General features: G+C 46.7%; 1 protein-coding gene across 5 annotated transcripts in view; it reads left to right on the top strand.

Annotated features, from left to right (window-relative positions):
- Positions 1 to 14,472, top strand: part of ASAP2 (ArfGAP with SH3 domain, ankyrin repeat and PH domain 2) — a 156,151-nt gene that overhangs the window by 96,238 nt on the left and 45,441 nt on the right. For all 5 annotated transcript variants that reach the window (XM_027113851.1, XM_027113850.1, XM_027113848.1 and 2 more), the window contains 2 exons: positions 5,656 to 5,731; positions 6,004 to 6,090. In XM_027113851.1, coding sequence (XP_026969652.1) covers positions 5,656 to 5,731; positions 6,004 to 6,090 — 163 coding nt within the window. The remainder of the gene's footprint in view (positions 1 to 5,655; positions 5,732 to 6,003; positions 6,091 to 14,472) is intronic.

The following is a 14,472-nucleotide window of genomic DNA, read 5'->3' as shown; positions in this document are numbered from 1 at the left end:
TAAAAACCACTGAACTGTACACTTTAAAAGGGTGGATTTTATGGTTTGAGTTCTATATCTCAAAAACTAAAAGTAATGTAAAAATCTACATTATCAAATATACTTATTTTTGCTTTTTTCGTAAAGTGGCAAACTAGTTTGATTCTCGGATGTTCTTTATTTGTTAAAAGAGAAATGAGATGGTGTTAATGCAGTGTCTTAAATTAACAGAATACTTTCATGTATTACTTATCATATAAAACAAATGACAGTACTGAGCAGAGGAGGCTGTGTGTGGAAGCGGAGGAGGACCTTGCAGGTCTGGGAGCCGCTCGTGTGCTCAACTTCACCGTGTCCGTCAGCCCTTCACAACCCGGGCCTCGCCTCCTGGCCTCGTTGTTGTCTTCCCCTGTCCTCATCCTGCTTCTCCTCCCTGACCCCCCACAACCCTCACCCCCCACCCCCACCCCACCCCCCACCCCCCACCTGTAAACAGGCCGTGGGCTCATTCACTGCCTTTGTTGAGTGTGTGCCACGCCTCGGGCACCGTCTGAGACGCTGGAGGCAGAGTAATGTACACCTCAGGCACAGCTCCTGCTGGATCAGGTCAGGGAGTTGGACTTAGGCAAACACACTTCTAACTGCACATTTAACAAAGTGTTCTGAAGTACGGGAGTCTAAGAAGGAATAGAGTAGAATAGAAGAATATAATTCAGATTAAGGTTGAGGGCAGAGATGTTGTGTCTTTTTTCTGTGTCTTTTTTCGTTCCTTGCTGTGTGTTCCAGAAGCCAGAACACAGTACCTGGCCCACAGTGGGTGTTCAAATTCTTCTTGAATTCACTGCAGGCCTCTTTGAGGGACATGTATTCTGAGGTCTGAAGGGTGATTGGGAGCCAGCAGGTAAGGAACGGGGGAAGAACATTCCAGGCAAAGTCAAGGTCTTGAGGCAGTAGGAAGGCCAGTGTGACCTAAGCATAGTGAAGGAAATGACGCTGCCTAGGAAAGCCTGGGGTGGGGACGGCTTGGAGGTCCAGTTAACGGCGTCCGATTCTTATCCCAGACATAATGGGAAGCTCTCAAAGTTTCAAGCAGAGGATTCATTCAGCAAGTAGTGCTTGAGCTCCTACTGTGTGCCAGGTGGTGCAGCACGAAGGAAACCAGCCTCCTACCTGCATGGACCTTCAGGTGGGGTGGGGAGACCACAAGCGCACGGGCAGGTATGTGACAGAGATTCGGGGCCTGGCTGTGGCTGTGCAGAGGCAGCTGTGTGAAGAGAAGAGGGTGTGCTGGCTGGGGACGCCAAGGTAGCTCCTTCCGTTCCGTTTCTGTTCCAGCAGGTAACTGTGTGTGTTGAGAAGGACCCAGATGGGGACGAGCGGGTATGCGACCACTTAGGGCCTGCAGGTTGCGTCCGAGGGCGCTCGGAGCCGCAGCGCCTGGGCGCAGACTGCGACAGCACAGGGAGGGGTGCAGAGTGACGGGGACATCTTTGAGGGTGTTACTGCCACACGCATCCACTTGCCTTTCCCCTTAATGGGCTGTGCCCCACGCTGATGCCCCCTTGTGCCTTCCCCAGCCTCTGTTCCTCCACGAGGCCCAGCTCAGGTGTACCTGGCTGCCTAGAAGTCATCAGCTCTCCCGCTTACCTGAACACTTCCCTTCCTTCTTGTTACCACAGTGCTCTCTGCACATTCCCCTGACGGCACCTTTCATGTTGTCTCCCAGTGACCTGTGTGCTCTTTAAGGATGTCCTCCATGACATTTATTTTTTAACCTTTAGCGCGTTTACCTGGAATGATTTGTGGTGGTGAATTGCACTGAATCGGATGGAGCTGTGCTTTGGAATTCTTACTACGTCCCTGGCGACACTGCATTTCTAAAGCAGTGGAGGTCCAACAGCAAAGGAAGGTGTGCTGTGTGATTCAACCTGGGTTAACAAAAGAGCTCCAAGCCTGGAGCTTAGAAAATAGAAAGACCCCTAATTTGTAGAGTTTTTAAGATGAATTGTTTTACAGAGGCTCAAAATCCTGTGTGATTAACATATAAATTACTTCTTCAGTCTTACCCTCATAACCTTATGTGAGGCTGGTTAGGAAGTGGGTTGTTTCCTTGCTGATACTTTATTTTTAAAAAGAAGTTATTCTGGCATTTCCTTTTTTTTCTTTATTTTGCCCAAACTAATCAGTTGGGTAGCAACAGACCACTTGTGGAAGATTGAACCAATTGGCCTTTTATGGGCATGAGCTCAGTAATCTTTAAAAATGATGACTCTTCCATTACTTCCTTTCTGGATGAGTGTGTGTGTGTGTGTGTGTGTGTGTGTACGTACGTGTACATACATACTGCACGCTCTTTAAAACATTTGGAAGGCTTTGACTTTTCAAATGCATATTTTGGGGCGTAAAATGTGGAGCCTGAGTGACTCAGCCATTGGACAGAGGAGCCCGTGGCCACACGTGTCTCTATCCTCCGGGCAGTTCCTTCGTGTCCCCATTGAACATTCCCGGTCTCCTCTGCTCACCGGGGAGCACAGCTGTGCCCAGCGGGCAGAGGCAGCCTGCTCAGCTGAAGCTGCTGGTCTCTGCAGGTACCAAGAGGCCTCTTGGTGGAAACTAGATTCTGTGGAGCCATGTTCAGGCGCTCACCCTTAGAACTGCTTAGACATTACTTTGCTTTTTACTCCTTTTTGCTTTTCTCTGGAAGCATTCTCGAAGAGTATGTTCTTTGTCTTTTATTTCATTTAAGGAAGGACTTAGCATCTCTAGTTCCTAGAAGAGCCTGGAAAACGTGTCTTACTAGCCTTTGCTGCTAAAGATTGAGGATCCTTTTCTCTAGTGTGAACCTAGAAATAGGGCAGTCTTTAAAACAGAAGTAAACAAAAATGGTCATGTTCTAAACGGTAGTGATGAGCGTTGAAGTGACTTGTTCTCTGTGCAGATACCTGCTGAGAACCACTGTGACCAGTTGTGGCTTGATGAACTTGGGTTGCAGATGCAACGAGACCCAGTCCGGTGCCCTGGACAAGCACACTCCAGTGGGGGGCGGGGGAGGGCAGAGGCTGCCGGCCGTGAGGCTGCAGTTGTGAAGGCTGGAGAAGGGAGAGTCCGCCCCACTTGTGGGCGCCTGAAGGTTGGATCTCAGTGGGTGTATTTTAAAGGCTGGCGAATTTGATCAGGTAGGCTAGAAAACGTTAGATAAAAAACGAAAGTCGACATTTGGTAATACCAATGGTAAATGTTGTTTTGACTGAAGCTTGGGAAAGTGTTAACAGGCTCAAGCTAAAAAAAATGTCTGGGGGTTTGTACTTAGGAATGTTGCAGTGACAGCAGTCAGCAAAGGGGCCCCTTTTTTTGAAGCTTTCCCTAAGGCCAGAGAAAGTATCCAAACATGCCTCAGTACGGACGGTACAGAAAGATAGGAGTTTTGAAAATCAGGGGGAGGAGGTTTTCTAGGTAGACGGTCGAAATTGGCTTTGCTTTTACAAGATGACTAAAACTGTATCGTTATTCCAAGTGTGACACTGTGCAGTGTCATGATGGAAACAGCGTCTGTGATGAGAAACACCTCTCCGAGCCCCTGACTCCACTGCGAGGTGCTCTCACTGTGGGGACAGTTGCCAGGCACAGAGGTTCTGGAGCCGTGCACCCGCTCCCTTTCCCCGAGAGCAGGACCGTTTCTGTGCTGATCTCCTGTGATAATTTTCCTACTCCCTGAACTAGTGTGTGTTCAGCTTCTCTCTCTCTCTCTCCCCCTCCCTCCCAACCCCGCCTATTTTATAAGAATTTGAATTGATTAATAAAATAGTTATACAAAAAAAAATAGAGCTGAAACAGAACATAAGAACCGAATGAGTTCATGACAAGAGGAAAAAGCTCAGTTTCTCATTCTTGTGTTTATTCTTCCCAGTTTCCTTTTCAATTTAAAATTGCTGCTCTGTGTCGGCCATTGTGCTCAGAGTGGAAACACAGAGACGTATATGGCATGGCATTTCTGCCCTATCAGTGGAAACAGACCATGTGGAAAAGTCATTGTAACACGGACACAGTTGCTACACCAGAAGCGTATTTTACATTTAGAAAAAAATGAATTAGGCAAAATACAGGAATGAGAATGTAAAGTTAAAATTATGCATATATCTGAAGATTTTTAAGGTAAGAAATTCTAATAGCCCAGCCTCTGATTCCTAATAACTAGCTAGTAGTGGTTCGAAACCCACATCCTGTGTGTAGGCTTTCCTCTTCCTTCCTCCTTGGAATTATTGTATTAAGTGTCATGCAGCATTGTTTTTACAACCCCTCCTGCTAATTGCATACTTGATATGGGAAATTCCCACAGGACCATTGCTGAGTTTAAAAGAAATAAACATGTGAACCCCAGATCACTTTTTGAAGATAGTCTCCTTGGTACCCAGTAAACTGGCAGAAGTTAGAAATTCTCCTTCCTTTCCTCATTAATTTCTTCATTCAACAAATATTGTGTGCCTGAAATGTGTCAGGTTTTGTGGATACTGTGTCCTCAACCTCCCGGAACTTCAGATCTAATGGGGGAATTTTATTTTAAACAATTACACCAGCGAACACGTAATGGCAGTTGTGGTGAGTGTTTTGAAGCCAGAGACAGAATGCTCTGAGAGAATCTGGCAAGGAGACCTCTTTGAAGGGATGGGGGTTGTGGCATACCTCAAGGGTGAGGCCGTACCTAACTTAAAACTTGAAGAGTGAGTGGGAATGAACCAGGAGAAACAGAAGGTAGGCTGCAGGGAGAACTCTTTAGAGGAAGGAAACAGCAAGTGCAAAGGGCCTGAGGCAGGGAGGACTTGGCTCCTTAGAGGAATAGAGAGACGTGAATAAAGGGGCAAACGGTGTGGGTGGAAGCCTGGAGACATAGTTAGGGGCCAAGCCCACGGGCATTTTAGGCCTCCTTACAGGTTTTGAACTCTCTCCTGAGCTCCCTGGGAAGCCTCTTCTTCCTCTCAAAAGGGTTCAGAGGCAGTGTGCTGCACGTCAGCCTGCTGTTGCTGCAGAAAAACTCGTCCAGCCTCTGTTGTACTTCCTGAATCACTGGTTAAAGGTGACTTCACAAGCACTGGGTTCTGAGCGTTAAAAATATAAAGTTCCTTTTGATATCCGATCTCAAGGTCTCCAACCACATCTCCCTGCTCTGCCCACGGGGCGTGGCCACTCACGTGCTTCAGGCTCAGCTTGCTTGCTTTTTTCTTGCATTCTTTCTCTTTTCCACTTAGTTGTTGCCTGTCAAGGAAAATATTTTAGCGTCTTATTCCGTGTTCACCCCATGCTTTCCTGGCCTCAGACTTTTCCGTTCCTGAACCGAAGCCTTTGCTGCCATTTGTCAGTAGAGTCCTGTTTCCCGTTATAAACTGAAAATTTAGGGCTCATTTTATATGGGTCAAGAAAAATCACAAATACGAGGCTTACTGCAGTGCCTTTTTTCTTAGCTTTGAGTGTTACTTTATTCTTGGTTTGCCTAATATTAGTTTTGAGTGTCACTTTATTCTTGGTTTGCCTAATATTTCAAGGTTTGGGTCCTAGTCTTTTCCCCCAGGAATTACACAGTGATCTCAGCCATTTCCTTTAAAGAAGTTTTTTCTCCATCTAACAAAATTGCTTTCTCTTTTATGAAACACAACCTATGTTTCTTGTTTTTTTTCCTCCTAGTTTTTTCCAGGATGGACTGAAAGCAGTTGAAAGCCTCAAACCTTCCATTGAAACACTTTCAACGGATCTTCACACAGTAAGTAGTTTCCCTCCCACGTGAGTGTTGAAAGGGTTTTTATGCAACAAACACTTGGATTTAAATGTTGCTTCCGTGCTTTCGTGTCTGCGTGCTGTGCCACCTAGAAAGTGACAGCCCTGGAGCGCACGCAGAGTGTGGAGAATGGGGTTCCCAATCCGTCCTCGGTCTTGGTTGGGAGAAGGTTGCGTTTATGGAGAAATGCCCCGCGAACTGCACCATCTCACTGTACCTCAGCCGTACTTTTCTCTGCTTTGTTTTGTTTTTTAAAGATCAAACAGGCCCAGGATGAAGAGAGAAGGCAGTTGATACAGCTTCGAGATATTTTGAAGTCAGCATTACAGGTTGAACAGAAAGAGGTGAGGGGATTTAATTTTGAAAGATTGCTATTTTATGTTTTCATCCCTCAGTCTCGGGGGCTTCGGGACTGAGGAGGTGAGATCCAGGTCTCTGGGTGCTCAGTTCACTGTGGAGCTGTATCGGGCAACATGCAAACACGTAGTTTGTTCTTTAAGTTGGTTTTATAAAACCATCTTTTTAAAAATATGCTTATTTCATGGGGAAGCATTACCGTAGGCATGGCCTTAATGGCAGTATTTAAACCTCTTCTGCTCCGTCCGTTGCTGGATGAGTAGCTCTTAGGGTCTCCATCACATAGACACTCGCTATTCATGCCGTTGGTTCTCTCCCTGGAGCTCTGTGGTTTCCCTGCCCACAGATATACATGGACTTTGCCCGTGTGGCATCAGCGGGTGACTGGTGACCATCTGAATCTTCCAGCCTGGAGATTATGTTCCGTAAAATGGGAGGAGCTTGATTTTCTTGGGGCTGCTTTCTGATGGGCAGAAACTTTCGTTTTCTCGCGTCATCTCTTTCACACAATCACTTCTCTGCGGGCCAGCACATTTGCAGTGATGATGTGTATTTGGGGGTCTTGTTAGAAAACCATTAAAAAGTAAATTTTGAGGTAATTGCATATGTTTGCTACAGTGTGGGTATTATAATGTGAAATTTAACATAAATCCACTTCCTTGTCAATAAAGGAGTGTGTTTACGTGTATAGCTAGTAGATTTTAGATCAATACCTCTATTAAACTACTTACCAGAGCATAAAGTTCCCTGTTGGCAGTTTGGCATGCTCTATTTTGTCTTAAGTTCTTGTACTATAACTGAATATTGTTGTTTTTCTCCCAAATGCATTTACCTTTTGTGACCGAAGTCTAGGAGAGTAAGTAGTTCAGTATTTTAATAAATTATAGAACTTTGCATGCTTTTTTCATGAACTTCAAAAAATAGATATTTCCTCCGTGTATATACTAATAGCTAGTAGCGTTTTTTATTTTTACTTTTCTTCTTTCAGTAGCTGTGGGCTTTATTAGAGACTAAAGAATTTGAACGCATAAATGTTAGCGAAATGGAAATTTTCCAAGTTTACAGTTTAGCCTTTGGTGTCACTCCATTGTGAAAGTGAAGCTGCTCACCTCCCCCCACTTCCGCTGCGTCGCTGAATTCTGCCTGTCCTTCTGATGTACCTTAATCCCTCCCTCTGGAGGGCTGCCTCTGCCCCCCGCCCCCGCAGTGATCTGTATCGCACATTTTGTTTGAGAGAGTTTTTTTCAGTGGCAGCATATATCTTTGGGGGCTGGATGGCCATGTGCTCAAGCGCACAGGTGCTTTTCCTCCAGCTGGACCTCGAGCAGACTGAGGCTGCCCTCCTGCCTCCTGTGCCCATCTGGCCGTCACGTCATAGCACCATATTGCTCATTTCATCGGTTCTTGGTAAACAGGGGTCAGCTAAGTGAGAGACTGGCCCACTGAGGCCCCATAGAGTGCTGGAAATTACCCACAGCATGGTGACTTCCTCCCCGTCTAGAGAATCTAGGTCCTGACACTTTGATATTCCTAAACATGGAATATAAACAGAAAAAGAAAAAAAGAACTTGGAGTATGGAGAATACAGTGGCCTGATTGTAACAGGAGCCAGGGTGCCGTCGAGCACTGGAGAGCTGGTGGGAATGGTTGGGAGCAAGAAGGATCCGAAAAGGAGGATCCAACCTGTGAAGCAAAGCTCGGGTTTGAAATACAGGAGAGCAGGTGGTGGAGTCCAGGAGGCCTCTGGGCACAGAGCAAGGGCCATGTTTGCTTTGGCTGTGCAGGAGGACGGACGAGGTTTGGGGAAACTGGCTGTTGTCAGAAAGCCGGTTATTTACAGCTCTGCAGAAAAGTGTAACAGATGTACCAGCACAGACCAGACGTCTTTGACAGTTTGTTGTTTCCGTGTTTTTTGTTGACCAGCCGTTCTGCCCCAGATGCACAGCGGGGTCAAATGGACCTTCTTTACTGCTCTCCTCTGGCTTTATGCCCAAAGATCGAACCCACCAATCTCCTGGCTGTGAATGTCTTGTCTTTTCTGTGTATCACATTCTGCGTTGCTTTTTGATGATGGTATTCCCTAAATTGGACAGTCGGTGAACGCAATTGCAAGTAATAAGCAAATACGGATACGTTAAATTTTTTTCTATTTTAAAATAATTTTTATAATTGGGGTCCCTCCAATTACAAGAATCGAACATTTGGGCGTTATTGTTTTTTAGCTCTCATCCGTTGTTTTTGGATTCTCTTCTGTGAGGCAGAAAAATGAAGGTATTGATGGATTTTTTTCAGTGTTATAAAAATTCTAATTCTACATAATTATAGTTCATAAAAATTAGGTAACGTGCCCCAAGGAGACTGCAGTGATGGTTGGTAGGAGTTAACTCTCCTAGTTCCTTCCTGTGAACCTTAAGCGTCAATCGTTTGGTCTAAGTGGAGGACATGGCCGTCACCTACAGGGGCTTTGGGCTGCTTCTGTGTCACCCGTGGCTGTACTTTGGAGAAAAGACTGTGCCGTCACAATCCCAGCACCCCCACACCTCGAAACCAGCGGCATTCCTATTCTGTTCCTGATATTTCTGTTCCCTGTAAATAGGATGCTACAGTTTGACTTTTCCATTGTTTTATTATGAAACTGTTCAGACTTAGAAGTTGAAAAACTGTACAGTGAACACCTATATATGCATCATGTTTTAACATTTGGAAAATACCCCTTCTACAAAGTTAAAACTCTTCAACACTGCCAATCTTTGCATGAACTTCCTCCCTGTGTGCCTTACCTTCTCCCGCCTTCCCCATCCCACAAATGTCCATTTCAGCTGTGTTCTGCTGGGATAGGCCCCGCTGCGGTGCTGGAGGATTCTCTGCTATTTGTTGAGAACCCAGACGTGTGCTGTGCTGGGGAGGACTCAGGTTCGGGGGGATGGTCTTGGTAGGTCTAAGCGCTGAAACCACAGTGATTTTTCCACTTTGGAGATCTCTCTTCGTGCCAGTTTTTAAAGTGTCCCTGTCTGGTAGGATGTGGTCGAATAGTATGTGCTGTCCAAGGAGCAGAGGTCCATGACAGCCATGATTTTCTTCCAACTCCGGCCTTTTGGTCTGGGGTTGCATATCTTAATCATGCTCAAATCTGGCCTTAATCAGTACCCTCTGGCTAGGTGTCCACTTCCCACCCGTCCTGCCAGCCTGCTGGGTAGCCTAGAGCTGGCCTTGAGTGCCGACTCCAGGCAAGACTTGGCACATTCGACTGCCATTTCCTCAGCAGTTACTCTAAGCAGGAGCTGCACAGACACACACCGGAGTAGGCTAGATACGGTTCTTCCCTCTTAAAGGGCTCACAGTCTGGGGTGGGGACAGAAAAGGAGTTGAGCGCAGTGTGATGAGAGCTCTACTGGAGGTCACCTCCAAGGAAGGTGTCACCCCAGTGTGGGGTGGGCAGGTGTGTGTCAGGAAGGAGGGTTTGGAGGATGATTCAGAGTTAGGAGAGGCCCAGCAGGTGAGACAGGTGGGCCAGCTTCTGACCAGGACAGAAAGCTCGCCTGGTAGCCGGCTGTCCAGCAGCACATACCGTTTGAACCCTAGGTCTTCCACTTCCTGCCAGGGTGGCCTCGAGCAAGTTACTTGACTGCTCCACGCCTCGGTTCGCTCCACCTGTAAAACAGGAGTGATGTTGCCTACGCGAGAGCTGTTATGAGATCTAAGGGACAAGTTCTGTAAAGCACTTACACATTGTCTTGATAAACGGATACTGGTTCGTTCATTCATTCCACAAATGCTGGGCTCCTGATGCCGACGAGACAGGAGGGAACAGAAAAGACCCGATTCCTTCCCCCGGCCTTGGTAGTTGAACAGTGGTGGGTGGCGGTGGTGGTATCTCTGAGGGGTCCTTCTGCCCACTTGACCCTCCTCCGTTGGCTGGTCATCTGGCACCTTGTCTTCGTGACTCTGGCCCCGACCTTTGCCCCCTCCGCACTCTGACTCACACTCCAGTCTAGGCTGATGCCCTTGCTCCCGACCCCGGCCTGTCAGGTGCCCCCGACTGCCCCACTCCCCCATTCCCAAGCCTTCATCATCACTCCCCCTGTCCTCTCCCCTGCTCTCTGTTGTCATGGCGTCTTCTGCTTGCTTCACTTCTCAGGTGTTTCCAGGCACGTGATAAGCGTGACCAGTAATCAGTCCTTAGTACAACAGCATGGCTGGGCAGGTAGTATTAGCCTGCATTTACAACTCGAGTCTGAGAGGAGAAATGCATTTGCTGGAGTTTGGGGGCCAGGGTTTGAGCCCTGGTCTGTTCTCTGTCAGCTATATTATGTGACTTTAATAGCTTGTGTCAGAATCTTTTAAAAAGCTACCCAGAGGGGCTTCCCTGGTGGTCCAGTGGTTAGGACTTGGCACTTTCACTGCCGGGGCCCACGGTTGGGGAACTTAGATCCCTCAAGCCATGCAGTGTGGCCAAAAAAAAAAAGCTACCCAGAAATAATGGGGAATAGGTGGTAAGAGATGTTAGAACACTGTTCTGTGACCACAGCTTAGTGCTTGCTTAGCAGAGCCCCCAGTTCCCGGTGCATACACACACACACACACACACACACACGTCCATGGACACACCTGACACGCCTTGGGAAAATGGGCAGCGATTGGATATCACAGCCCTCCCTTGGCAGAGAAACTTTAAGCTTCGTGAGGTGACTCCTCGGCAATCTGTTCATCACGAGAATTGACCGAACACAGACTTTCTGAGAGGTGGACAGGTGAATTGAAAAAGTGTGTGTGATGTTCTAGAGTCTTAGGGAGCTCGGGGATACTTCTGATGTTATGAGTAGACGTGTGTGTGTGCGCGCGCATATATGTGTATATGAAGTATGCAGTATCGCCCTTCCCCGGCCCCACGCCCTGTTCCTGAAGATTTCAGATATTGAGTCTACCGCTCATCTGGGCGGTTTCTGCTTCAGCAGGACCCAGTGGCTAACACTTCATAAGGCCACACAAAACTTAAGATCATGGGCAGTGCCTGGGATCTGAGAACTTGTCTGGATGTCATAGAACAGAGGATTTGTGGATACTGATAGAGTTTTATGAGAGCTTTCTGAAGGTCCATAAAATGCCTACTTATGTGCTTCAGACATATAACAGCCTCCACGTGGAGGCTCACTCAGTCGAGTCTTAGGGTGTCCTTGGCTGTCCTGGAGAAGCGCAGAATACGTGGGAGAGTCTCCAAGAATCCGGGCAACGTGGATGCCCCGGCCAGTTGCCTGCTGTATTGTTAGATGATGGCTCTCCTCAGAAAGAGAGGCTCTTTTCCCTTGAACTGTATTCCATTCAGTTGAAATCTCAGTATGTGAAAGGGCCAACTTCATTTGTCACCCCTTCCCTTGATCAAGTGTTGTATGAAACACTTGTATAAACAGGTGAAGAAAGGCTATTTTTGTTGGGTCACGTAGAAGTCACCTGGAAGATGCTGAAATAATTAGTTCTAAAGCAGGTTCAATTTTATGTTACACAGATTATATTCCTTACAAATTTTAAATTTCATAGTTTCAGATTTGCTTGCATTTTAAAATTGATTCAAGAAATGCCTTGTCTAAAGAATAAAACAGTGATTTCATTCCTAACCTCTGGCATAGGGTCTGACTCTGTTGAAAAGAAGAATGTCCTTTATCCTGTTCATAAGACCTGTGAAGAGTTCTGATTAATACGCTTGGCATGAACACTTTTAGCAGTGTTGCCACGTGGTTTCATCACTTATTTTGTGCAGGATTTTTTTTTCTCCCCAAATCAATACACGTATTTCTTGGTTGTGACATTTAGTCTTTTGACAGGTTCATTTTTAGTCTTTCACAGAGATTCAGATAGGTGAACAGTATTTCTCCATTTCCCCTCCGCTGCATACATTTCCAGTGATGTTTAAAGCTGGGTTTGCTCTAATGTCTAGTGCTAGTATATACTGCCCCTTTGAGAGAATGTAGAAACTGGGACCATCCTTATCCGATGAATGAGCTGTTTGCCCTAGTTGTTTAGAGGCATGACCTCCCTGTGGAAAAGGACATTTGTCCTGTTAGGGGGTCTGCTTGTTCAGGGTCTGTTGTCAGTTCAGTAATGGAATACTTGAGCACACTATTGATTTCTCAGATGAAGGTTTTTTGTTTTCTAATTTTTTTGCTGAGTTATCCCATATATATTTCAGAGTTTAAAAAGTCAGTGCTAGACAGGCCATGTTCATGGATTGGAAAACTTAATATTGTTAGGTTGGCAATACTTCCCAAACTGATGTACAGATTCAGTGTGATCCCCATCAAAATAAAATCCTAGCTGCCTATTTGCAGAAATGGACAGGCTGATTTTAAAATTCGTACGGAAATGCAAGGGACCCAGAAGAGCCAAAGCAATCTTGAAAAAGAAGAACAAAGTTGGAGGACTCATTCTTTCTGATTTCAGAACTTTCCACAAAGCTATAATAATCAAGATGGTGTGGCACTGGCGTGAGGATGAGCATATAGATCAATGAAATAGAATTGAACCCTTACATTTATGGTCAGTTGATTTTCAACAAAGGTGTTAAGACAATTCAATGAGGAAAGAACCGTCCTTTCAGTAAATGATGCTGGGACAGTTGGATAGCCAAAGCAAAAGAATGCATTTAGACCCCTACCTCACACCATAATAAAAAATTAATTCAAGATGGGTCAAAGACCTAAATGTAAGAGCTAAAACTATAAAACTTAGAAGAGGGCTTCCCTGGTGGCGCAGTGGTTGAGAATCTGCCTGCCAATGCAGGGGACACGGGTTCGAGCCCTGGTCTGGGAAGATCCCACATGCCGCGGAGCAACTGGGCCCGTGAGCCACAACTACTGAGCCTGCGCGTCTGGAGCCTGTGCTCCGCAACAGGAGAGGCCGCGACAGTGAGAGGCCCGCGCACCGCGATGAAGAGTGGCCCCCGCTCGCCGCAACTAGAGAAAGCCCTTGCACAGAAACGAAGACCCAACACAGCCAAAAATTAATTAATTAATTAATTAATTAAAAATCTAAAAAAATAAAACTTAGAAGAAAACATAGATGTAAATCTTCATGACCTTAGATTAGGCAATGACTTCTTAGATGTGACATCTAAGTACAGACGACAAAAGAAATAGTAGATAAACTGGACTTCATCCAAATAAAAAATTTGCGTTTCAAGATTTTTTTAAAAAACGGTCAAGAATTCAGGTGGCTGGCTGTGGCTTTCGGATGAAGTCTAGGCTCTGACTCCAGCCCGCCTGTCCCTTCGGCCGATGGGCCCCCTTATCTTGGCTGTAGTATTTGTCCTCGTTTTCCTCCCTGTAGGATGGCCACAGCCACCACTTTCCTCTGCAGGCCTCCGCGTGTGTCCCTCCCCTTATCCTCTGGCGGTTCTCACCTTCATCTTTAAAGCTCACTTCTTCCAGGCGCTCCCATTGTTTTCTCCGTTTGACTCTTCACTTCTGGAGCTGGTGTATTCTCAGTTCGGATCATGTTGGCTGTCGTGCACCGGTTCTTTCATTGTTTGGGCAGCGCCTAGGGTCCCGGGGGCTGGTCAGCTGCTCGACAGTGGAGTGAGGCTAGCTCTGGATCCTTGGGCGTCCTCTGGTGAGGGCACAAGGCGCAGTGGAAGGGGCCTCAGGGTGCGAGGCGGAGTACCCTTCCACCCTCCGCTCTGGCTCCAGCGAGCCCTGCCTTTCGAGCAAGTGCCTTATTTTCATCGTTTCTGTTTATTCTGTGACGAAGTGAACGGGGTCGGGAGCTCTCACAACAGATGGAGGCAGCTCTTAGTCCTGCCCGGTTGACCTGTGAACTGCTTGTTCATGTTTTGCTCCCCTTGTTTCCTTTGCCAGAATTTCCAGGGTTAGCGCTTCTGGTATCATCTGTGAAACACCAGTCGAGCGCATGTTGGACCCCAGACACTGGACTTAGGCCCAGGGGATTCATTAATGGTCTTTGCCCTCAAGAAGCTGAAGGCTGGAGTTTCCCAGAGGTGGTGGACTTGGCCATATTCTCAGCTGACCATGTGGACAGTCTGCCCTCAGGCTGGAGCAGTTGGGTGTAGGGCCATGGCCCCTCTGCTGGGATTGATGGGGTCAGGAAGCAGATGTTGTTCGTATGTGTTACATAGCAGGTATTCACACACGTGGGCTCACTCAAGCCTTCCTATATTTACTGTTCTTACTAGAAATTGTTTTCCTGTTTTCCCAGGAGGAAACTGAGACAGGGAGCTTAAGTAACTTGCCCAAAGTAAGAGGCAGAACATTGTTTTTGTGTTTTTCCGGCCTGAAAGCCCTGCAGCATTCCTGCCTGCCTTCTCGAGGGCTGCTTTTGCCACACCGGGAGTTCTTGCCACTGTCAGGGACTAAAGGCTA

The sequence above is a fragment of the Aethalodelphis obliquidens genome, unplaced genomic scaffold (genome assembly GCF_003676395.1).
Source record: "Aethalodelphis obliquidens isolate GAN/ISIS:26980383/991018 unplaced genomic scaffold, ASM367639v1 scaffold12, whole genome shotgun sequence".
Classification (NCBI taxonomy): Eukaryota; Metazoa; Chordata; class Mammalia; order Artiodactyla; family Delphinidae; genus Aethalodelphis; species Aethalodelphis obliquidens.
Note: the sequence above shows the minus strand (reverse complement) of the source record. Positions and strands in the feature narration are given on the sequence as shown.